The 25,050-nt window shown below is 37.1% G+C and overlaps 1 protein-coding gene across 1 annotated transcript in view; it reads right to left on the reverse strand.

Annotated features, from left to right (window-relative positions):
- The window catches only part of NRCAM (neuronal cell adhesion molecule), a 258,892-nt gene that overhangs the window by 24,622 nt on the left and 209,220 nt on the right, over positions 1–25,050 (reverse strand). The window contains 13 exon segments of the mRNA XM_039849322.1: positions 1,223–1,338; positions 1,726–1,917; positions 1,920–1,950; positions 2,929–2,999; positions 3,096–3,293; positions 7,431–7,532; positions 9,744–9,868; positions 11,395–11,542; positions 11,628–11,794; positions 13,157–13,268; positions 14,471–14,614; positions 21,906–22,037; positions 23,464–23,648. Coding sequence (XP_039705256.1) covers positions 1,223–1,338; positions 1,726–1,917; positions 1,920–1,950; positions 2,929–2,999; positions 3,096–3,293; positions 7,431–7,532; positions 9,744–9,868; positions 11,395–11,542; positions 11,628–11,794; positions 13,157–13,268; positions 14,471–14,614; positions 21,906–22,037; positions 23,464–23,648 — 1,723 coding nt within the window.

Consider the following 25,050-nt stretch of genomic DNA (forward strand, 5'->3'; position numbering starts at 1 on the left):
CCAATTCTCTTGGTGCATTTTAGATTGCTGGAAAATCTGACAGGTATTGATCTTGAGTAGAAGCCCACAAATGATGAGAAAAATTAAATTAAGAAGATGTGATGAAGCTGGGCTATACTATTTGTTGAGGAATATAATTGAAATAAATGAAACAGCATGAAACCCATACAGTTCTCTCTAAAAGACAAGAGAAGAATTTCAGTGTCTTACATATATAAAATATTCTAAAAATAAATATTACTGGCCAAATTTACATGTTTTTCCAGAGTTAATATAACTTCATGTATAATATATCATTTAGTTTCATTCTAAAAACCACGGTGAAGCTTTTATTATTATTATTCCTATAGTACACATGAGCCTCTGGGTTACCAAGTGACTTGCCCAAAGCCACAGGGCAACAAGAGTCACAGTGGGCTCTCTACTCTAAGTCTAGGGCTTTCTCACTAAGCCAAACTTCATCACCTAGTTAAAAGTACTTATTTTTATGTATTAAATTGTAGTTAATTAACTAATAAAGTGTTGATTAACTCTGGTTAAAAATATGTAATTATTTTATAAGTCCTCTTAAATTCTTCTTAGGAGTTTAAGGCATTTCAAGAGAAGTCAGCATATATACAGAATCTGGCAATGATAGAGAAAAAAATAAAACTGATCATGATGCAGTGTAAAAGCTCTAGGGGTCAAGGTTCACAAACCGAAGTAGTGACTTTCTTTGTGGGTGTAAAAACAGTTCTTTGACTGCCTAGCAATCTAAAATCTCTATAAACCAGTCTTTCTGTGCTTCCCGAGAACAAAGATAATTGATATTCATAATGACCCAGATGGGACTATACGATCTTAAAGTACAACCTGAAATATTAAAAAAAAAAATCTACATTATTTGTGTGTTCAATACATGTGGTCAGTACTGCTTTAAAGTTTGGTGCATTTTGTTATAATCTAGCTTTTTAAACATTAGTTTTTCCCCAATTTGTGCATATGTTGTTTAGTTGGAAATGTTATATTATCTGTGGATAATATGGAGAAAACATGTTTATTTTCTCACTATTGATACAGTGAGATTTAGATTCAGCTCTAGCTGGGGTTACTTAGATGTGGCCTGCTGGAGGCAACAAACCAGATGAACTCTCAAGGCCTCCTCCAACCAAGAGAAGTGCATCTGGCATTCACTGATGGCCTGATCCTAAGGAAAGAACAAGAAAGGTCTCCCTTCACTTGCCCGATAGCCTTGCAGGTGTCCTCGGATACTTTTCAGTGGTACCGGGTCCCAGCGCACCTCGGCTAAGGTACTGTTCACCACATTCACATGCACATTCCCAGGAGCCACCATTGGGACTAGAGAAAGAAGGAAATGGGGGGTGTGGGGCGGTAGAAGTATCAATGTTATTTTGAATTTCATGCAAAAAATGTCACTAATAATTTTGGCTTCATTTGAAGCATGCTTCAGCCCTATTCTATGAATTTTCAAGTATTAAGAGTAGATTTTTGATTTATTCATTTGACTTTGTAAGAATAACATACTTTTTTTTTTTTAAAGTAATAACTTTTAACATTCTGAACCTATTTTCTACATAGCAGGCTGTTTAAATTCAGAAATGTTGAACAAAATACTTGCTGCCTCTGCCTCTCTTCCTCCCAATCTACACACCTCTGGAAATAGACTTGGCTTATAAGCCTGTTTTGCTGGGAAAAAGTAAAAACGAAATAGCATCAGCCACTTACGGTCTTCTCCAGAATGTCCCATGACGACAGGTGGCTCTGGAGCAAACCCCACGTCATTCAGGGCTTGGACTTTGATCAGGTATGGTACAAAGGTTGGCGTGCCCGAGACAATATATTTGGATACATTTGCCACAACCACAGACGTCCATTCATCATCACCATCTTTCTGGCGCCAGCTTACTTTGTATTGAAGCCTGGCCCGTTAGATTCAAAACCATTCAAGGGCTGCAAGAGAAGCCAAATAATCAGAGCTTATAAAACAGATCGACTGAACAACCTTTTATTGGAACAGCAAAACCGACTCCCAGACTTAAAGAAAGAGAGCACTGAAACACCAAAATATGGCCCTTTTATCTTTTTTCTCATTTTTGATGAGATTCAAAGCTTATTTGGGGTAAACATTTCAAAGCTTGTTAATTTCTATAGTGAAGTAGTAAATACCACATATGCCTCTCAAACTTTGGTTCCACAGTCAAGGGTGGGTGACTTAAAACATTCAGTTATATAGGTTCCTTTATAAAGTCCTGTTTGTGTGACAGTATATCACTGTCTATTTTACTTGGAGACTAAAACTTGTGAACTGCTTTTTTATTAAAAAAAAAAAAGAGGTTGGCTTGCACTCTACCCTGTTTCTACATGTATGTATGTATATAAGTAGGTACGAATGTGTATGAATACAAGTGTGCATGAATAGCTCTATCTAAAATAAATTTTAAAATTACACAGGTAAATATATGTTAATTTTCCAAGTTCAGGAAATACAGATCAGCCAAAAAGAAAAGAAAAGAAGTTGACTACTGGGAATAACTTGATACATGTCTTCTAAATGGTTCTCTATAATGATGATACTACTAGCTAGCATTCACTGAGCACACATATGTGCTAGGCACCTTCTAGGCCTTATGTATATATTAACTCCTTTAATTTTATGACGTTGTTTCTCTTGTTATTCCTATCATACAAACACATAACGGAGATGTTAAACAACTGGCTTAAAGTCACGCAGTTGGTAAATGGCAAAGCTGGGATTTGCACTCATTCATTTTGGCTCCAAGGATCAAGCTTTTAACTACTACACAACACTATCTTTTCAATAAAGCAATATCGCATATATTTTTTTCCAAAATGGGTAAAATGGGAAACAAGTTTTTTTTTCAGTCTAAAATATGCTGAGGACAGTTAAAGTCTTCATACACAGCTCACCTTCCATGTAATCACCAAATTATCAGGCTCTGATCCTAGTCCTTCCACAGTTGTGGGATTTTTATCTGGTTCTAGAAGTTAAACAGCCACATGCATGTAAGCTTTAGTATTTTCCAAACAGTGGAAAACTTTTCTATTTTATTTCATATTTAAAAGTCCTGCTTTACCTGCAGCTTTAGTCAGATACTGTTCAGATACCTCGCTGGGTAAGCTCCTCCCAAGGCTGTTCTCTGCCATCACTCGGAAGGAGTAGTTCACATAAGGTGAGAGCTTCAGCTGGGCTGTGGTCTGTGTCCCAGGAACTTCAGTTTGGTGGTGCCACAGCCCTGCCTCATGCATTGCATCTTCATATTCAATGATGAATTCTGGACACAACACACACACACACACACACACACACACACACACACACACAATAAACACAAGACAGTGAATTCAGTCATGCAAGGGTAGGGTGCTAGGATAACTAATAAGGCAATCTAACAGGAATAGTCAAACAGGAATTATTTCACTTTCAAGAAATATTCCATTAGAGTATTTTGATTTCAGAGTTCTATCATCATCTTTAATACTTAAGCATATCCAATAATTTCTCTAGCATGTTGAGTTTAGTTACTTCAAGCTATTTAGAAGAGATCCACGTACCCCTAGAAAAGTTTAAATATATGAAAAGATCAATTTTTTCATAACAAGTTAAATTAGATACAGTTAAATACAATTTTCCACTAAGTAGACTGGCAACAATCAAAAGCTGAACATACTTTGTTGACTATGACATAAGGAAACAAGCATTCTCATTCTTTGTGGGAAGTGTAAATTGGTACAACTTTTATAGAGGACAATTTAGAATATCTAACAATATTTAACTCAGATACCCTTTGATTGAGAAATTGTACTTCTAGTAATTTATTTTGAACAAATGTACTCATGCCTATGCTCAAAAACACAGGGAAAAAATCCACATTGTAGCATTGTTCGCAGTTGAAACAACCTAATTGCAAACAACCTAAATGTTCATCAACAGGACAATGATTTAAAAATTATGGTACATCCACATAATGGCATACTCTGCTGTTGGAAAAAATGAATTGGGTTACTCCACATGCCCTGAAATGGAACGATTTCTAAAACATATTATTAAGTCAAACTAAGTAAAGTATAGAACAGTGTGTGCTTGATACTACACTTGTGCAAAAATTAAAAAGGTTTATTATGACATATACAGATATGTATACACTTGAATGTACTTTATTATCTCTCGGAGGATATACACAGTACCACTGGTGTTACCAGAGGAACTAGGAATCAGGAGTGGTAGGAAGACTCATTTCTCAGTGCATAATCTCTTGCATTTACTAAAATTTTGTGGTATGTACATGTCTTATCCTTCTAAACAATAGGTGTTTAGATATTCATTAATTGCCTACTATGTGCCATGTACCATAATATGAGTTATTGATATGAACATGAACTAGGAACATGTGTTGCAGTGCTCTGAAGCTAAGTACTTAGTGTTCTCCTTCAATCTACATTAATTTGCAAGTGATCTGCAGACTCAAAAACTGATGACTTTCACATTTATATCTGCAGCCCCTGCCTTTCCTCTGAACTGCAGACTCGGATAGTTAATCGCCTACTCAACAACTCAACCTGCTTATGTATTACAGCATCTCAAATTAAATAAGAACAAGACTAATCCCCATCTTCCTCCCCAACTTCATAGTGACAACTCAGGTCCTTCTTAGCTCCTCTCCTTTCAAACTCTCAATAGTCCTGTTGGCTCTCCTTTTAAAATATATGCAAGGTGACCATTTCTCGGCACCTCCATCCCGCTTGGCCTATTCCAAGCCACCATAATCTTTGGCCTGAATTATTGCATAACCTCCTTACTCACAAATTTCCAAACTTTCTCAGTTCATGGTATACTTACTGTCTCAGTAATTTTTTTCATGGCTCCCTTAGGGCAAAAGAAATATCTAATATTTCCATGTATATAGGTCCATATGACTTAATAGTTATGTCTTAACAACTTAAAACCTATTGGACACTGCGTAACTTCTGAAACCTTGTAAACAGATTAGATACCATCTTCCTCATTTCCTGTTCTACAATGATTTTCATGTGGTCCTTGTTTTTTTTATCATAACAAAGGCTTTGCAGAGATGAGGCATCATTACAATGTGATGCAGCAATATCATGTTGAAACTGTAAGCTGCCTTAAACTAGTATTTCATGTGATGCTGGAGAGTTATCAAAATTTACAAATCAAAAACTTAAAATATCCTGAAGCACCCAGGTGAGTTTGCTGAGGTTCTACAGGGTACTTCAATGCAGTTTGAGAATTAAGGGATGATTTTCAATAGAACAGCTAGAGTGATCCACAAATCACTCTTCCACTTAAATCCCTCCAATGACCTGCAAGTTCACACTCTACCCCCACCCACCAACTCTTTACCTCTTTGACGTTTTCTCTTACTTCACTTTCTCTTATCCATTTCACTCCAGCTACACTGTTCTCCCAGCAGACATGCCTCCTGTTTTAGGTCCTTTGCTCTTTTTCCTGCTCTGCAAGGAAAGTTCTTCCCCTAGAAATCGCACAGTGTGTACACTTCCTCCTTTCTCATGTCTTTACTGACATACTCAAATGTTACCTTCTTAATGTGGCCTTTCCTGACTACCCTATTCATAACTATACCCCCGAACCCTATATTCCTAAACCTCCTTCTTATGCTTTGTTTTTTTTTTGCATGTTCTAAATATATGCACCATATACAGATGCACACATACAACATACACACATACAACCATGTGTATAGATATATACGTGCTTGAGTTCTCTAAGAAGCAGATGCTAGGACAGAATTAAAAGTGCAAGAGACTATTTTGGGGAAATGCCTGTAGAAGATAAAAGGGAGAGAAAGCAGGAGTAGGCAGGGAAGATTTTCAGACCATGATACAGATCTGACATCTGTGAACAGAAGGATGTGTAGGAAAAGCCTCACACTGCAGTACAAATAGTCTCAGACAGGTCAATGAGGAGCCCTAGAGTAAAGTTCTGCATTAGATGTGGCTGAGCTCTAGGTCCCTCGCTGTGCTCAGTCACTAGAATAGCTCAGGAAGAGATGGGCCTCACGTGAACACTACAGCAGATCCTTAGGGAAGGTGCAGCAGATGGAGCCTGCTATTAATACTCTTTGCAGCATGTTCTCTCTTGAAGGGAGCTCTAAGTAGTGCGTGCGTGCGTGCGTGCGTGTGTCTGTGTGTGTGTGTGTGTGTATGTGTGCCCATGTACATATATAGAAATATATAAAGACATTGTTCACAATAACATAATATATATTATTAATTTTATCTTATTTGTGTCCTCGACTAAAATATAAACTCCATATGGGCAGAAATTTTTGATTGCTTTGTTTTAGAACAATGCCTAGTACATAATAGACTCTCAATACATATCTGTTGAATGGAATGAATAAATGAACGAGTAGGAATGCCTTGATATCTAATAGTATAATTTTAACACAGATGAAAAAAGTCTCCAAGCATCCTAACCAGCTAAGTCTGGCTAATGTGTTAACTGGAGGACTCAGCATGAATGAATGAGTGTTCTGATCATGGACACTGAACAATACTCAATTGAGAAAGGAACACTGCTAAATTATACAAACCAGAGAGGAGGGTTCCATTTAATTTCATTAGAAATATTCTGCTTTCCCAGCAGGTGTAATAAGTCAATACACACATTTCAGAATAATCTTAGGTAGTCATGAGAAAAGAATTTAGTCCTTCTGCAGTATACACCTGAAGGTAATAATATATTATAGGCTCGTGTTGCTTGAGTCTCCTCTCTTAAGTATCTTTCTGATTTTAAAACTTCTAAGCTTATCTATAACCTAATTTTAGTAAGCAATTCCAGTGTCCTTTTGGCATGGTCCCACATCTGATTTTATTCCCTAGGCTTATGTCATCAAGGTGAAGAATTGATATTTGTTGGATGGGCCACGACTTTGTAGCAAAGGCTAATTGGAAGAAAGAGACCTGGGACTGGAAGTTAACAGACATGATGTCAACACCCAGTTCTGTTACCAATTGTGAATTTGAAAAGTCATTTTACGCCCCGAGTCTCAATTCCCTAACAGACTGGACATCACTGAACCTGGTCCTCCTGTCCTTTTCTCCCACGTTAATGGGCAAAATGAATCTTACAATTTATTTTCCTACGATGCTAGAAATTCAAGGTGATTCTTATGGATCTTAAACACAAAATGAAAGTGTATTTGCTTAATTAACATATTCAGCAATTAATTAGCGTCACATAGCAGAAACTATAACCAGGAATAACTCTAGCTCTGAAGAAAAGAGAGCCATAAATAAATGTTTTCCGTAAGTAATGATGCAGAGAATGCCAGTAAATATCTCTGTAAGGAATTTCTATTGCATATGATAAAATATTTCAAATGGTCATTAAGTTTATCAGTGATAAAGCAAATGACACCACATACTTGTAATAGGGCTATTGTTATCATCGCCTGGTGTCCATGACAGCTGAACACTTTTGTCGAGTTGATCTGTCAATTCTAAATCAAAGGGAGGATTTGGGACATCTGTAGACCAAACAGACACATCATAATTAACCATCCATCCTTATGAGGTTCTCCTTTACTTGTGACACTACTCACAGAGGTCATATATTAAAGACATAGCACATATATTAAAGACATAGCACACTCAGTAAGCATGCAACTGAAATGAAATGGAAACCACTGAGGTTGCTGGGAACACACGAACACACCCAAGACAACCCATCAATGAGTTCTGCTTGCTGTTTTTTCAAATGAAACTAAATCATTTGTAACAAAAACTAGTGAAGTGGGTATGGATGGTTCACCAGCATGCTCAGTATATGTCTTCTCATAAACATGAATGAGCACAGACAAAAAAAATAATATCAAAGCTTAATTTCTAATAAATGAGAAACAGAATAGTAAATGCCGAAAAACAAATACAGGCAAATACATATATTGTTTAAAGAAGACTCAAATGCTCTTTCTAAAGCATGCTAACTTATGGACTTAGGGGCTCCTGAAGAATATTAATATTTTTAAGGGAATTCTAAAATTGATGCTATATAGGTAGCATCAATTTTACTGAGGCGGCCCTCAGTAAGCATACCTTATGCAGATGCTCAGTGTAGTAGTCAGTTAGGCACATGAGGAGGTGTGCTTACTCTCAGAGGACACCAAGGTACAGTCATGTTTTGAGATAAAGGTGTCCCAGAAGCACATCTGCCTCTTCTAATGGTGCTTCTGAGATCCAGAGAGTTAATGTTCCTCTATGGGCTTTTTCCTGACCTTGCTCATGGGGGTAACTGTGGTTCTTGGAAGATGAGAGGCCATATAAAAATATAGATACTTCTTTCCTATCAGTAAAGAAGCAATAAATGTCTATATAGGACAGGGATTCCATAGTATAATTAAAGATACTATGTAAAATCCAGCTGAATTTATGCCACGAAATTAATTTATATATTTATATGCTTAATAAAGATGAGAGTTCTTTAATAAAAAAATTTTTGGAAATAATTTCTGACTTATTTTCCAGACTCAGAAAATCACACAAATTGAAAGTGCCCTCTTTTTGTTTTTTCTTTAGTGATTTATCTTTTGTTAACATACAGTGAGTTGGTTTTCTCTGATACAAAGGTTGAATGTTGTTCTAAACATCCGCTGCTTTCCAATGTAAATTTCTTGAAACTGGAATCCCAAAACAACATTTATTTTTCCAAAATAACTCTTAATATACTGAAATAAAAATCTAATTGTGTAATATTTGAAATAACTTTTACATTCTGTAAAATGTGGATGATAGCTTTTGAAAAAACGCTATCCTACTTTACAAGGAAATTATATCAAAGAGGGACTCTTATCAAATGAAATGACTTTATAATAACGCATGAAATATTTAGAAAAGAGTGACAATATATTCAGTGAGAAGTTCCAGAGTTATAATGAAGAAATGATTTATAGCAGTAAGGGAGCAACACAACAGAACATTTGACAGAGCCCCTTTCCTTAAAGAAACACGATGATGTGATAGAGAAAAGAAAGTAATTCTGCAAATGTGAAATTGTTTGACAGAAAATAGAGAAAGAAGTCTCATTAGTTTACCGTAAATGGGAGCTGGAGTTGGAGTGGGAGCTAGAAAGGACATTAATATAAAGGATTTTAATCACAATTAGTAATGGAAAGATATAAGATAGCACAGAAGACAAAGACTGAACATGATTAAGGTTATAAACTAAGCCTCGTGCTTAGCTGTGAGACAAGGCATTGATAAACAGGCGGTAACAGGTTAGGGCAGGGGTCCCCAACTCCTGGGCCATAGACCGGCCTGTTTGAAACCAGGTCGCATAGCAAGAGGTGAGCAGCCTCTCCCCAGCGCTAGCATCACCGCCTCAGCTCCATCTCAAATTACCAGGCATTAGATTCTCATAGGAGCACAAGTCCCTGGTGCCAAAAAGGTTGGGGACCACTGAGGGGGAAAGCCTTCAAATTTAAATAAAAGCAGATTATTTTCCCAAATTTTCTTATAAAATATCACTAATAGGCATAACCAATATTTTATTCCAGTGCTGCTACAGAGTATATTTATATTGAAATTATACCTCACAGGCATCTTTCAAAGAAGAAAAATGTAGGTACTTAACTCATCTGTAAAACTGTAAAACTATAACAAGCAAACAATTACTATCGACAATTTTTCCTTTCAACCTAAAACAGGGCAGCCAGTTACTCTGTGTGTGTTCTAGTTCTTACCAACAACACTAAGCACGGCACTGGCAGAAACGTTGTCCAGAGTTGTATTAGCCACACATGTGTAGGTCCCACCGTCATCATCACTTACATCGGCTATCACCAAATGGTCCTTGTCAACAGTGAACCTGTGAATAAAACACATTCAGAGCACATTCAAATTGAAATGGACATCCAATTACATCTGATGTTTGCTTTACTGGCATGAAAGAAACTGTGAATTTGATAAAAGACAAAGATGATGAAGATTTGTAGCACATTAGATCTTTGATAAAAGAGAAAGATGATGACTTGCAGCGCACATTACATAAGATTTAATAATTTGAAAATGAATTAGAACCTTGAATTAGAAGGGCTGTCAAGTCATCTGGTCCAGTGGCAATGAACCACGCCTCTGGAGTTTTTGGAGCTTCTTTAGAGACCCAGAAGCATCCAGAGGTGAGGTGGGGCAGCTCTGGTTACCTTACTAGAGGGCTTACCTACTGCTTCTGCTGCTAAGAAACACCTGAACATTACTTATCCAGCTCAATGTCTAACAAAAGTGTATATTTTAAAATAATTTACTATTTACTGCAGAAATTTTGTGTCATTTTTGCCACATGCATAAATGCTCTTGGAGAAAGTAAATGCAAAGAATGGTAATCAGCTTTATCACTAGAAACAGGAAGATTTAGATTAGCAATCACAACAAAAAGTTTTCTAGAGGTTACTTGTGGGCATGAAACATCACTTAGTAGGTCAAATCCATGTAAACAGGATTCATGCAAGGTTTTAACAAGGCTACATAAGTCATTTACTGTCTTCTCAGGGAATTTCCAAGTGAAAGTGTTAACCAACTTAACCCAAAGATCATTTCCTCATATTTCCTTCTCATCTTTATCAACTCAGATTCCACAAATAAAACTGAACAGTTGAAGCATAGACTAGATGGACACTCTGGGCATAAAGAGAAGGGTATGTAGTTCTCTTGGGGGCTATTAACAAGGAACAGGGCACCATTTAGGTATGGTGCAAGCAAACCACAGAAATCGCCAGTGCACAGTATTCCTTCCAAGAGGGGGTGATGCTTGAAACTGCCCGAAGCTAAAATTCATATCTTCAACCCTATGCACTTTGTTAAATTGAGGGCCACACCTAGAAAATAGATACTATCTTTCTTCCATTCTAAGCTGCAGGACTGCAACATGCTCAGACTCTTTTAAATGCTTTTTAAAATTCTTTCTTCTCTTTTTACTGGCTTTAAGTAAAATCAAAAGAAAACTCCCTATCCAAATAAAAACCAGTGTCCTTTAAAATAGTGACAAGGATTCAGATGCACTCTGGTGATTAAAGAGATCGTATTTCTGCTTATTTGTAGAATGGTAATGAAAATATCAGCTGAGTTCTCACTGTACAAGGCAGAAAAACAATGGATGTTGTCCAAGGCCTGAAAGGAGACCAACACACAATGATAGACAAACATTCTCAGGGTCTTATTTCAATAACTTGATACCATTTTAGGTACGAACATGTTACAGCAGGGAGAAAATGCATATCTATTTTGGAGACTTTAGAAACTTTAAAAACACCACAGTCAGTCACTCTACAATAGACCTTTATTTCAATAGCAGCTTAAAGAAAGAAAGAAGAGAGGAAAGGAATCGTCTTCAAATACCTTCCATCATTGGGCAGCTCACCGTTGTCCTTCAGCCATGTGACAGTGGGGATTAAGGTGTGATCGTGTTTTACTCTGCATTCAAAGGACACTGTGCTGCCTCTTTGCACAATTGCATATTCAGGCTGTTTAATGATCCTAGTTGGATCTGGAATTTAAAGTAATTGTTATCCATTGTCAAAGCTGGAGAATTTGCTCAAAGTTACATAATTCTTGAAAATATTTTGCCCTACCTTTGATTTCTAAGCGAACTTCATTCTTTGCCATTCCTAACTTATTCCTTGCAACACATGTATAACTTCCTGTACTGTCCTTTTGGGCCACAGGAATTTCCAAAGTTCCATTTTCGTGTAAAACATAAATATCTTCACGAAGAGCACTACCTTTAGCTCCTTTAAACCTTCATTATGGAAATAATCATAATGAGAAATAAAACACATCATAATTTGAAGTCAGACATAAAATATCACGTTCAAGGTCAACACACCACGATCTGCATTGTAGTATCCAGTTTAGAGATGAGAATCTGCACAAGCATATTGCATGCTTATAAGTCACAGGAGTAAACATAAAGACAGGATGTAAAACTGGTGAATACAATGATAAATGACACTTGAAGAATTAGGATGACAATACAAAATATTTATATTGTAATTTTCATTATAAGAGATTCATAATTTAGAAACACATTATTATGTATTCTATCTCTAAAGAAGTGATAAAATAGGCAAAATGAAGACTGCCCTTTTGACATTTCCTTCCCTACTGTGATGTATTTGTAATTCCATCTGCAGGCTACAATTCTAGAGATTTTGATTTATAGGTTACAAGGATTGTACTTTTGAAAGTATGAATAGGAAAATATTCAGTGGAGAAAAAAATAAAGCGTGTATATAAATCATATGTACCTTCAGCTTCTTGGTGTCAGAGAGGAAAAGTGTGGATGGATGAAAAGAGGTGAAGGTAAGTCAAGCTGGACTAAATGTTAACCTGCCATCTTCACTAGGAAATCATTTGCACAAGCATCCATACTTCTCTTCTCTGTAGTTGAACTGGTGACCTGGGGAGATTATCCTTTAATCCTACACCCATCTTTAATCTCACATCAGTAGGTAGAGCCCTGCACAGTGTCTGGAACCTAACAGATGATCAACAAATGAATGTTCTAATTTTCTTTCACTCATTCTTTCTGAGCTGTTGCCTATGCTAGCCTTGTTTCTTTCAGCTCTTGCTAAAGTAAGCAAGCTAGGAGGATGAATAGAACTTATACCAGGAGTGTCATATGAAAGAGGATGGTCTAAAGTTGAGAATAAAAGGACACAAGAGAGTTTGATGGATCCAAGTCAGAAAGTTCAGGTGGAAAGGTACTACATAAAGGTAAAGACTAGTCATAACATTTCCTGGTTTTGAGCTTACAGAACCTCTCTTCTACCCCAAATGATATTTTATTATCAAGGAATGCCCCCCACCCAATCCTTTCAGCCACCATTCATGAAGTCCATGGCACTGTAAAATACAGCAATCTTAAATATTTTCAAAAACACTTACATACATTTCTGTGGTAGACGAAGTGTGCTGCTAAATAGATTATTCATGTTAAAGTAGCTAATAAATATTTGTGAAAAATTTAATAATTAATATGTGATAGATTCTGCACTGCCTTTCCCCTATCTGTTCCCTGACTAAAACCCAACATATTGAGCAATTTGAAGGCTTTAGCAATTGTAAATATTAAAAAAAAAAAAAAAGAGTGAATACTTACCACTCAATGGTAGGCAGAGGAGACCCAAAGAAGGCACAGTCTAGTAAAGCAGGCCTGTTTGCAATGACCTGATAGAGTGTGTTTGCAGATGTAAGGATTCGTGGTGGCTCAGCTAAAAACATTTTTAAAAGTCAAAGTAAATATTAAAATAAACATTTAGGTATTTTATTGCATTTTGTTTCAAGGCCATTAGAGTTTACGGTAAAGCACAACCAATATGTCTCTGCCCTTATGTTCTCTAAAGGTAGAAAAATACAATTTTTCTCCCTCTGCCTCATGCTCCACATCTTATTCGGGCATAATATTTTAGTAATTGATTTATTATACTGTGAGTCTCTGTAGGGCAGGGAATGGGACTTTTATTGTTTCCCAGAAAGTAGCACAGTACCTGGCACAAAAATCATGGCTAAGTATATTTTTGTTGAGTGACTGGCCCGTCATAACCCTAGGGTTATGATGGGGATGGGTAGGTAGGAGTGGTGAAAAACACACAAGCAGAAAAAAGCAGAGAGCTGATGACTAAAAAACAGAACCAGAAATAAAAACTGCTTCCTAAACATCCACTGATATCTTAACTGCTCAGCTCTTCTTTTGATTTATTGATCATTTTAAGGATGAAAGAAAAATATCAAGTATTGGTTAGCTTATCGACTTTAATTTTGTTTGCAAGGGAGCCTACTACACTTGAAGAGTTGAAATATAATTCCCTGGTACCATAAAAAATTCTCACATAAAATTTCACCAAATTTGTTATTTCGGTATTTTTGTTCATAATGAGAAATACAATGTTCACATAAACCAACTGTTTTAGAATATGTTTCAGTATGTCACAGCTTTCTAAACACATTATTATAAATTAATAAATAAATGCATATCTGTGACTTGGATAAAAGCCAAACATTATGATTAGTGATTTATTGTTAAAATATCACAATCATGAGACTGTTACTGAACTTGTCGGTTCCCAAGAATGGAACAGCAGTGCATTCCGTTATTAATGGCAGAATGATGCTATTTTCCTATTCAGGGGTTTGACACTTGGTCTACCCATCTATGAATGGAGCAGACTATTTGATTACTTCTACAATGAAGAATTTCCCATTATAAAAACTGTGTTATGAAAGAACATTAAGAGCAGACTGTAACACTCTTTAGGGCAAGATTTGTATCTTATCCATCTTCTCATATCCCTTAGAACTCCAAGTACTGTGCATTGTACCTAGTAGATCCTCAGTACATTTTTTCTGAATGAATGGAAATTAACAGAAGTCATTATTTTAATTTGCCATGTTTTTTAATAAAGAAAGAGCTTACCCAGCACATTTACAAATGCATTTGCCAGTAAATATCCATACTCATTAGAGGCGTTGCACTGATACACCGCACTGGATCTTTCTTGAACATTTGAAAAAATAATTGTATCACCATCTATTTTTCTGCTGGGGTCGTCAGGGGCAACTGTTTGGGTATAAAAAAAGTATATATGTATTCTTTTTTGCTTAGAAGATGTAAAGCGTGAGATTTATGTTATAGTAAGCAGAAGAGAAATACAGACTGATCTAGGTATATCCAATAAGTAGGACAAGACCAAGAACCCAGGCAGAAGCCATAATTTTTCTGCCTCAGAATTTAGTTATCACTTTATAACATGGGTATATGCTTGATATTCATTTAGTCTTAAGTGGATTGATTCTGTAAGACTGAATATTATTCTGAGAGATGTAAGAACAGTAAAGCACAAGTTAGGTGAAAATTGCAATATTCAGGAAAACATTGCCTTATTCACATAGAAACCATGATTATTTATGAAGAGAGAAGTTAATTATCAAGAGCAGACAGAAAAAGCTAGTCAAAAAATAGCTCGTCCAAATTTGTATTTAAGAGTCTCTTATTGAAATTACTAGATAAATAAATAAGTAAACATATATGGGACTATTAATCAAATGTGAATATATTTATATTCCTGCGTTGGAAATTCCTGAGGCTGATATAGAAATAAATTGTGTAAAATTTCTCTTAAAAAATGTTGAGACCAGGATTGATCCTTACTGAAGTGGAATGGAACTGGTTGAGTAATATAATATGAGAATTTAGCCCAAGGCATGCCCAATAATTTGAAGTGCTGTGTGCTACTGAAGATAAATTCCTTTTTCTGAATGCTAATCTTGAAGCTGTGACCTTACATTGCTTTAAAAGTACACTAAAAGGGATAATAGGTATCTGTCTCAGCATGCTGATCAAAATCAAAACTAAATAACAGCACCCTTTCTCTTAAACTGCTTTTGGAACTTGAACCACTTAAGTAGACTTTCATTCTAACCACCATTTTTTCTCTTTAATAAGAGGGAAAGTATATGCATCTAAGACATAATTTATAGATTTATTTAGACTGTATTTAGACTCTTTTATCACTTTAAAATCTCAACTATTCAGTTCACCTGTGATTTATTAACTCATTATAATAAAAATAAACCGAACTATAGTTATTCATCCTTGTTTTATTACACATATTCAAAGTATTACACTCCTTCATTCTACATTAGTTTTTTACTGATCCTGTAACAAGTTACTACAAACTTGGTGGCTTATAACCACACAAATTTACTGTCATACAGTTCTGTATATAGTTATTCAACACTCTGATACAACCAATAGCTAATTTATGAAATTATCTTATATATCACATTTAGTTCAACTAGAGATAAGGGTATGCCAAGATACTTTGAGTTGGCTTCTTAGTTCACATCTGCTGTTTATGACTCTAATATTTCCAAAATTATCTTAGGGAACATGTTCTTCCAACCAGGATACAAATGTAAATTCTAATTCCTTTAATTCCTTCTTAGCACTTTTGGATCCGGCACTTGGGCATTCAGTATTGAGACTCCTCAGGGGACTCTCAGTGACCCCTATGTATCTATTCTGACTGTGTCTCTGTGGGCATGCAAGGCAGTCGAAGGCTGGGAGCGAGTGATAGGCATTTGTGACAGTGATGAGGCCTGGGGAAAGCTCTGGGCTGGATCTCTCTGGATGGCTAGCAGATTGAGTGAGAAGAGCTCTTCAAATTCCTTTGGTATATTGAGATCTTAAAAGATATACCACCTTGTGTTGTTTAATGAGTATAAAGCTCCAGTTCTGCAATTAAATAGTTCTGGAGATCTCTTTCACAATGTGAATATAGTTAATACTACTTGACTTCACACTTAAAAATGGTTAACATGGTAAACTTTATGTTACGTGTTGTTTTTTAACCACAATAAAAAGAAGTTACACCACTATGAACATGGAAGACCAGCTCAAAGAACAAAGCCATTAGGACAATCTTCCCCCAGTGGAAACTCATTAATCACAACATAAACCATTTAAAAAAGGTTTTATGTAGGCTTCTGGTCAAGATGGAGGAATAGGTAAATGCTGCATTTGCCTCCTTTCATGACCTCATTGAAATGACAACTAAACTACAGAACAACCATCATTCAGAAGCACCTCAAGTCTAGCCGAACAGAAGTCCTACAACTAAGAACACACAGAAAAAGCCACCTCGGGACTGGTAGGTGGAGCAAAGACAAGGAATGGGATGGTCCCAAAACCACGTGCGGCGGTTAAAAATCAGGAAGAATATCTCAGCTGTGTAGGTCCCCTCAGAGCAGCAAGGAGTCCTGATCCCACACCGGACTCCCCAGCCAAGGGTTCCAGTGCTGGAGAGAGAAGTCCCCACAATTTCTGACTGTGAAACCCAGCAGAGATTGTGGCTGAGTGAGATGAAGAGCAGCCAGAGTCCCACATGTTCCTCTTAAAGGGCCTGCACAAAGACATACTCACTGACAGACTTGTTTTGAGCTCAAGAACTACAGCAGCAGCTTGAAAGGCAACAGAGACATGCAGGAGGAACTGAATTGTCTGGATTCAGGGTGAGGGATGCAGGGGCAGCTTTCTCCCAGACAAAAGTGCTGGCAGAATCCATTATTTCTTTGTTTAGCTTTTACATTTATAGAGTGCTATCAATTTTTAAAATATTTCTATATCTGTTGCATTATTTTATTTTAAAAATAATTTTGTGAAATAGATTAGATAGTATATCATTTTGGAGATGAGAAACTAGAGACTAGAGCACTTAATGGTTTGTTTAACATGAAATTAATTCTCAGATTTTCTGAATTAGTCTACTTCATAAATATCTTTGAAATCTAAACATTTGGGCATAATGTAGAACAAATCTCTAGGTGAAGAGATGAATTTTCCTCTTCATCTACTTATTTTCTCACCTATAAGGGAGTACCAACTAAATCCTTTACTTTTGAGAAAAGGAAGTAGGAAGATGCCTTGGAATGCTGGGAAGATCCTGGTCCATGCCTCTATTTCTCCTGGCTGCTTATCATGTGATATTGGTTTTCAATCTCTCGCTGTAATGTCAGCAATATATGTAATCATGGCAGGAGGCGATCTTCTGTCTATTCTTATTCCCTTTGTTCCTTTTCCTCCTCATCTCTTGAAGAAAAGAAATCTTTTAACATAATGGTGTGATCTTACAAACACTCCATGGGGAAGGATCTGAGATCTACCACAACTCACAAGGGTAACGTTTAGGCTCTTCTGCTGCCTTCTATGACAGGGATGGGAACCATGGTGTCCATGGTCTTGGCCTTGGATGTTTTCTTTCAGGTCCTGGGTTCTACTTCCACACCTTCCCAGACACTGTGATCACACAGTACAATCAAAGTTCTCTTTCGGCACCAGCTCTCTGCAGCTCTGTTTATTTCCTGACTTTTGTAGGTTGTTTAAAAAACATATTAGGTGGTTTTGGGAAAATTCCATATTTAATACAGTCTGTTCTTTGCTTCAAGAAAAGTTTAAAGTAACCTGGCCAGTCTTGGGGGAGACAGAGCTGTGGAAGACATTGATAGAGCCCAGTTTTTGAGTTAATTCTCCTAGTTTTGTAAAACAGTAGGTTCCAGGTCTAAAATGCAAACTCACAAATCAATAACACTGAATTTTGCTAACAAAACCCAAGTCTTATCCCTCTCTCTCCCTGATCTTGCTCCTGTTTTCATAGTATTTATTTGCACTTGGCAGCCAGAGCCTGCAGAGATGGGAAGAGTGTCAATGTCCTTAGGTGACTGCCCACCAGTCAGGTATGGAGAGGCTATGTATCTGGTAGTATGGTCCCCTGATAGTATCTTTGTTGTGTGGCACCTGGTGAAGATTTAAGGCACCTGGTGGGGATGCTACAAAGGGACAGCTGTTCTCTGCTCTACGCTCAGCAGCTGGTCCACCCAAGGTTTCTGCAGGCTCAGGTGAAATGTATTGACAGCAAGCCAGCTTGTGCTCCCAGCTAACTTCTGGGGCCCAGTCTACGTCCCCTTGAAGGTTAGAAATCCTTACCATGCTAATTTTGTGCCACTGTATATTGCAGCAGACTTTGCTCTCTCTTGCCTACCCCTGCCTCTCTGCCATCCTCTCAGCACCCATCATTGCTGGATGCAGCTGTGGGGTGCACAACTCAGCACACTGTGGATGACAAACAATCCCCTCTTTCCAAGATAGTCCCAAACTTTGAAGGCAATTCTGTTTAGGGTCCTCCAAATTCATGGGGCAACTATCAAGCAGGGTAAAAAGGGGAGAGGCACAAGGCTCCTCGAACTTCTACCAATTTTTTGACAGTTTTGTTCCTCATTTACTCCTTATGTGGGATCAGGGGAGGTCAACACAAAATGAAGGAATGTAGGGTTCACTTCGAACTTAGCTGTTTATGACTTAGTGTCTAGTCAAGGAACTATTCAGCAGAAGTTGCAGATGGACCAGCCACTGAGGGCGGGGGCAGGAAACAGCAATGTCCTTGTAGTATCTTTGTGTAGAGAGTTATGATGATTCCTGCCAGGTGCCTAAAGCTTATCACCTTTTAGTTATGAGATTCCAAACAGCAATCCATACACATTTAGCTTGGCCACCACAGCTGAAGAAAGACACCTTTCAGAGATGCTTTACATGACCTTGGTGTAAACATATAGCACCTGCTCCTGGCACCATGGGGCGGGCAGCTAGCCAGGCCAGGGCCCTTTTCTACCACATGGTGTTTCTTTCCTTGCTTGTCCATCAAAGTGGCAGCTCTGAGGCACACCAGACTTTGAGGGACCCTAGATCTGTAGGCACTGTAGAATTCTGATCCTATCTTTGCTCAGCCTCTTATTTTCCTTCCAGTGGCAACTTAACAAATACTTTTGGGATAGAAGAAATGAACTTTATTTGGAACCTGATTTGAGAGATTTTGTTCTAACTCTTTCTGCTCTGTACCTAATCAAGTGACATGGGGTTATAGTAGAAGGGCCTAACTTGTCTCCTGGGACCACTGTCCTGTGCTGCCTCTCGCCAAAAAAAAAATCAGGCCTTTTGCAGTTGATCCTCCCCCAAAATATTTCGTTTAATGGAGAGTATCTATGAGTGCATTTTCAAAGATCTTAATATAACTGGAGTTACAAGGTTCCCTGAAAGTCACTGCCAATGCTGGGTTTGGAAGGGCAACAAGCCAAGCAAATCAGGAGGAAAGATCAGCTTCATTATTTAGTATCCTCTTGTTCTTATGTCACTGACCCACCTCCATCTCAATTTTCTCTGCTTATGATTGCGTTTTGGCTGCCAGCTTGAGGATTTATCTTTTCAACATTCCCTGCATCCCTGGTTTTCTCACTGAGTGGCTAGATGGATGGCCCCTCCCACTTAGTTTCAGTGAAGTCAGATCTCAGGTGCAGTTAACCTTCTATAAATGGGCACAGAACCTCTGAGCTGCAAAATGTGGTGCCAAAGTGCTGAGCACGCTCCACACTTTACTGCCATTCAGTATGCATTCCTAAGAAAATCAGATATCGTACCATAAATTTGTTTGTGTCACACAGTAGTTGTCAGATATAGTTATGTGCCCCATAATGACATTTCAGTTAATGGTGGACCACATACACAGCAGTGGGATACCATATAGCCTAGGTGTGTAGTAGGCTATACCATCTAGGTTTGTGGAGGTGCACTCTATGAGTTCTGGGCTTTCTTCCACTTTTTCTCTCTGCTTTCACTCATATGCCTCTGCGAGTGGGAGTAGCTTCTTCATGTACAACCATAAAGTGCTCTCTGCAGGTCTTCTTGATCTTGATCATTGTTAAAACTGGGAATGGAGATATCGAAACCCCACTTGCTGGCCTGTTTAGAATCTGCTTCCTCCCTGGAGCATATTTCCTTTTTCAGTAAACACAGGCTGTTGGTTTCAGAGTACAGTCATGCAATGCTTAATGACAGAGATATGTTCTGAAAAATGTGTCATTATGTCATTTTGTCATCATGCAAACATCACAGAGTGCACTTCCATAAACACGGATGGCATAGCCTACTACACATCTAGGCTATATGGTATCCCACTGCTGTGTATGTGGTCCGCCATTGACCTAAATGTCATTATAGGGCACATGACTATATCTGACAACTATTGTGTGACACAAACAAACTACTAATAAATATTCACAAAACAGGGTGTTCTTACTCAGTCTAGACACGCAGTTGTACAACCTTGATGGTGAGAAACAAAGACTTGGGCCATTTCAAATTTGCCAACAGTTTTCAGATTCATCTTAAGGTGAAGACATTTCAGGAAAGCCAGTTAGTTTAATGAAACTTTTGGTTATGTAAAAGTAGAACCAATTTTTGATTCTGACTTGGAGGCAATGAGAATCCAAGCTGCTCCACATCATAAACCTGAAGGTTGCCTTTATTGTGAGTAAAGAATATCTTTGCAGATTACTATGTTATTGACTGGGAGGGTGAGCCTGAGGCTGGGTTTTAAACAGAAACTGATTTTCTCTCTCTCTGGGTCTAAGAGAATATTTGAACTCTAAGAAGGAGGAAATGTTCCAAGATTCTCCTGTGCGCAGCAGCTGGTAGTTGCTGGAGTTGGGAAAAAGAGTAGCCACAGGGCTCTCTGTGGATGGCCATGGCTTGGGAATCTGGGGACAGAGAGGTGCAATATCCATATTCAGTTTTTTTTCTTTGTTATAATTCTCTTCTGCCTTTAACTAAGTTTTGTAAAACTAGTCTTTGCTGCGGCCACACTTTGGGCAATAAAATGGCAGTCTGGGGCAGCTGGTTGAGAAAGAAATGGCAGAAATCCAAGGAAGATGGCAGAAGAAGTGACACGCAGCAGCCAGGACTGTGTAAGAATTGCTCCAGGATAATCTCAGCAATACCCTGGGATGGAAACTGGTCAAAGATCAAATTTCCTGCATACGGCTGGGGTGGGAGGATGTGTTCTTCTTTGGGCATTAAATAGGACAGTGACCTCTGAAGCCTGGAGAACATGGGAACATCTTAAATTAAGACAGCTATGTTTCTTATTCTTGTCATAGCCACTGGCTCTATTCCTAGCCCCATCTCCTCTGACTTCTATGATGTTTCCACAAACCACTTCACATTTTGAACAAATAATCTGAAATTTTCAGTGATGTTTATTTCTGACCCTGTCATTCTTCCTATGATCCATGTAAAAAAGGAAGAAAATATTCGCAAGTCCCAATCAACACATACCATTATGTTAATAGTACAAAATATTCAGTCATAATAAACTTCTAAAGGTAATAAGATAAAAATCTAAAGGTTATTTGATATCTCTGTTTAATTTATACATGGCTTGCTTCCTTAACTCAAATTATTTTTATCTGTTAAGATGTAGTTATGCTCTGCAAATATACTTGAACCAGACAAGGAAACTTACTTTCTATTGGGACTCCATTCAATAACCAGCTAATTCTGGGTTTGGGGATGCCATTAGCTCTGCAGATTAGTGCCCCATCCTCTCCTGGGGACAGCACAAGATTTTGAGGTGCCATAATCCAGTATGGAGCCGCTTTATTGAGGAAAAGAAAAAAACCAAAAATTTGAATCAAATAAGTATTTTAGCAAACTTAGTATATTAAACTATTTTAATAATAAAAAGGAATATTTTTCAAAACATTTGTTAGTTTAATTTTTCTAGAGTGAATACGTTTATAAGTAATGCTTCAAAGAATATTTCAGATTTTCAAGAGAATGCTTAAAGAAGCTCACTGACATATATGTATTATTTCTAGACCTTTTTGATAGAAATAGCATCATCTTATTTTACATTAAAGTAATCAGACATCAAGAGGTGACCGATTTATCTGAAATTGTAGAGTAATTTATAGATAGGGCTAAAACACATGAATTCAAATTCTGAGCTCCATAGAATATATGTAATTATAAAATCAGGAGGCAATTTTTAAAACTTTGCATTTTAGAAAAGTTGGAAAGTTAGTATAGAGTGTTCCCATAAGCCCTTCACCCACCTTTCTCTAATGTTAACATCTTACATAACAACGGAACAGTTATTAAAACCAGAAATTAACACTGATAACACCATGAACTAAACTACACACTGTATTAGAACTTCCCAAGTTTTTCCACTAATGTCTTATTTCTGCCCCAGGACCTTGTCCTGAACACCATACTGTGTTTATTTGTCACATCTCCTTACTTAGTTTCCTCTAATCCTACAGCTTCTGGATCTTTATCTTTCATGACCTTGAGACTTTTAAAGGGTACTGATCAGTTATTTTGTAGAACATGTTTCGACTTGGGTTTGTCTGTTTTCTTATGATTAGACTGAGGTTTTGGGTGATGAACCCTTCTGATTACATTGTATCAGGGAGTACATGTTATCAACATTACCTACTACTGGTTATGTTAATCTGATCACTTTGCCAGGCTTCTCCACTGTAAAGTTACTATTTTCCTGCTTTCCATACCCCATTAGAAGCAAGTCACTAAGTTCAGCCCACACTCAAGGGTAGAGAAAGTAAGCTCCATCTCCTTAATGGAGGAATAGTAAAGAATGTGTGGACATATGTTGAAACTACCTCAGGAATTAATTTTTTTTAGGGGAGGGGAGAACAAATACTTGGAGGCTATGCCAATATCCTGTTTCTTCTTAAGGTTTATCCACTAATTTTAGCATTCATCACTGGCTTTTGCCTGCAGCAGTTAGAACTGAGAGATTCTAATGGTAATTTTCTATTTCCCTCATTCTTTTTACATTTTTTAATTGGAATTTTCTGTAAGGAAGAGTTGAGGGAGTGAATTTTTAAACTGATTTAGATGCACTAGAAACAGCAATGAGAAGAGATTCAAGGTATCATGAACATTGAAATAAATTTACATTTATTATTATTGAAGAATGTAATCAAATGCACGCTAACTGAATGTTTAATGCTTTTCATGAAGGCAAGAGCAATGCATTTTAAACAATGATATACCTTTAACTGTGACAGAAATGGTATGATAGATAGCTCCTAATGCATTTTTTGCTATACATTGGTAATTTCCAGAGTCTGCTTCTGAAACCTGAATGATCTGCAGAGTTTTCTGAAAGTTCCTATAAAATGTCCGGTTGATGGGTAGTGTTCCATCTTCTTTTATCCAGTAAATAATTGGGGTAGGCCTGATAAGATAAATAATGATGTTATAAAAAAAAAGTTCACCCAACTGCTTTTGAGGATAATTTTTTTTTGCACGTTTATAACAAATTCTTTATATAAAGATCACGAGAAATATAGAGATACTTTAACTAGCATCACACTTTTATAAATAACCTTATATTTAAGGCTGTACGCTACCATTTTCACATAATCAGAACTATACCAATTTATGGTACACCATAAACTTTGACTTCAGTGATGCAGTGAGAATGCTTGCATGAGTTCCTTGACTGAAGGGACCTAGTTATTTTCCTCAAAGTTCTGATCAATGCGGCACTTGGAAAATTTTACATAAAGGTACTATGTCAATCAAAAGAAATACCATGAAATTAATGATATTGAGTTATAATTTTTTATCAGCTAGAGTTAAAAATGCACAGAGAAAGAGGTGATATATATATTTGTGCTCATGAATTTTTGTACATATTTCCATATCAAATTGAAGAACTTTTCTATTTCATAGCAGGCTATCTAATAATGTAAATGAAGTGATTAGAGAAATAGCACTCTTTTCCTTAATCTCATTATCAGTGGCAAAATACTATGCCAATTGGTAAGAATAGATCGAACTCATGTATTACTCAAACCATTTCTCACCTGTGTTTCTTACTGAATTATGAAATAGAGAGACAGATGAAAAGCCAGAACATAGGCTTATAGTTAAAAGATTTCCTTCAAAGTCCCAGCCCTGTCCCTAAATTGTTCTCTGTACTTGGATCCCTGACCCCTTTGGGCCTCAGTTTCCTTAATTGTCTAAATGGGGATAATAATGCTTAACGTTAGAAGGTTTACATGAGGGTAAAATAAAAACCCATTCAGCACAAACACCTACTAAGCACTGAACTATAAACCAAGCACTGTGTTATGTATTGGGAAGAGGTAAAGACAAAAAAAGAATGGTCCGGGCTCTCTGAAAGATCACAATATTTGTCATTAGACATACAAGTGGGTTGTTTTTATAATTGTTTTGGTTTATTTGGTCAAACAAAAAAATTGAACATGTATATTTGATGAAACAGTTTCTAAAATAGACATGTGAATATAAAAAGAGTTAGAAAATATGAAATCATTTTGAAAAGTTGAAGATACTATACAACATGTGGACTCTGATAGCATATTATCATGTTTCCTTATAGTCAGGTTAATTTGCATCTCATATGATCTGGGGGTGAGAGCACAATGGGGATAGGAACATGAGATTATAGTTTAACTAACTCATGAATTGTTCCAAAGGTCTCTTACTCCACTGAGCAGGTGTTAAGAATTAGAAATATTTGATGCTATGAGTCATATGCTTATTGGTATGTAAGTGATAGAGCCCCAATCTTAGTTTTGCAACATTCCAATGTTTTAAAAACTTTTTGG

Source organism: Pteropus medius, unplaced genomic scaffold (assembly GCF_902729225.1).
Source record: "Pteropus medius unplaced genomic scaffold, Ma_sr-lr_union100, whole genome shotgun sequence".
Taxonomy (NCBI): Eukaryota; Metazoa; Chordata; class Mammalia; order Chiroptera; family Pteropodidae; genus Pteropus; species Pteropus medius.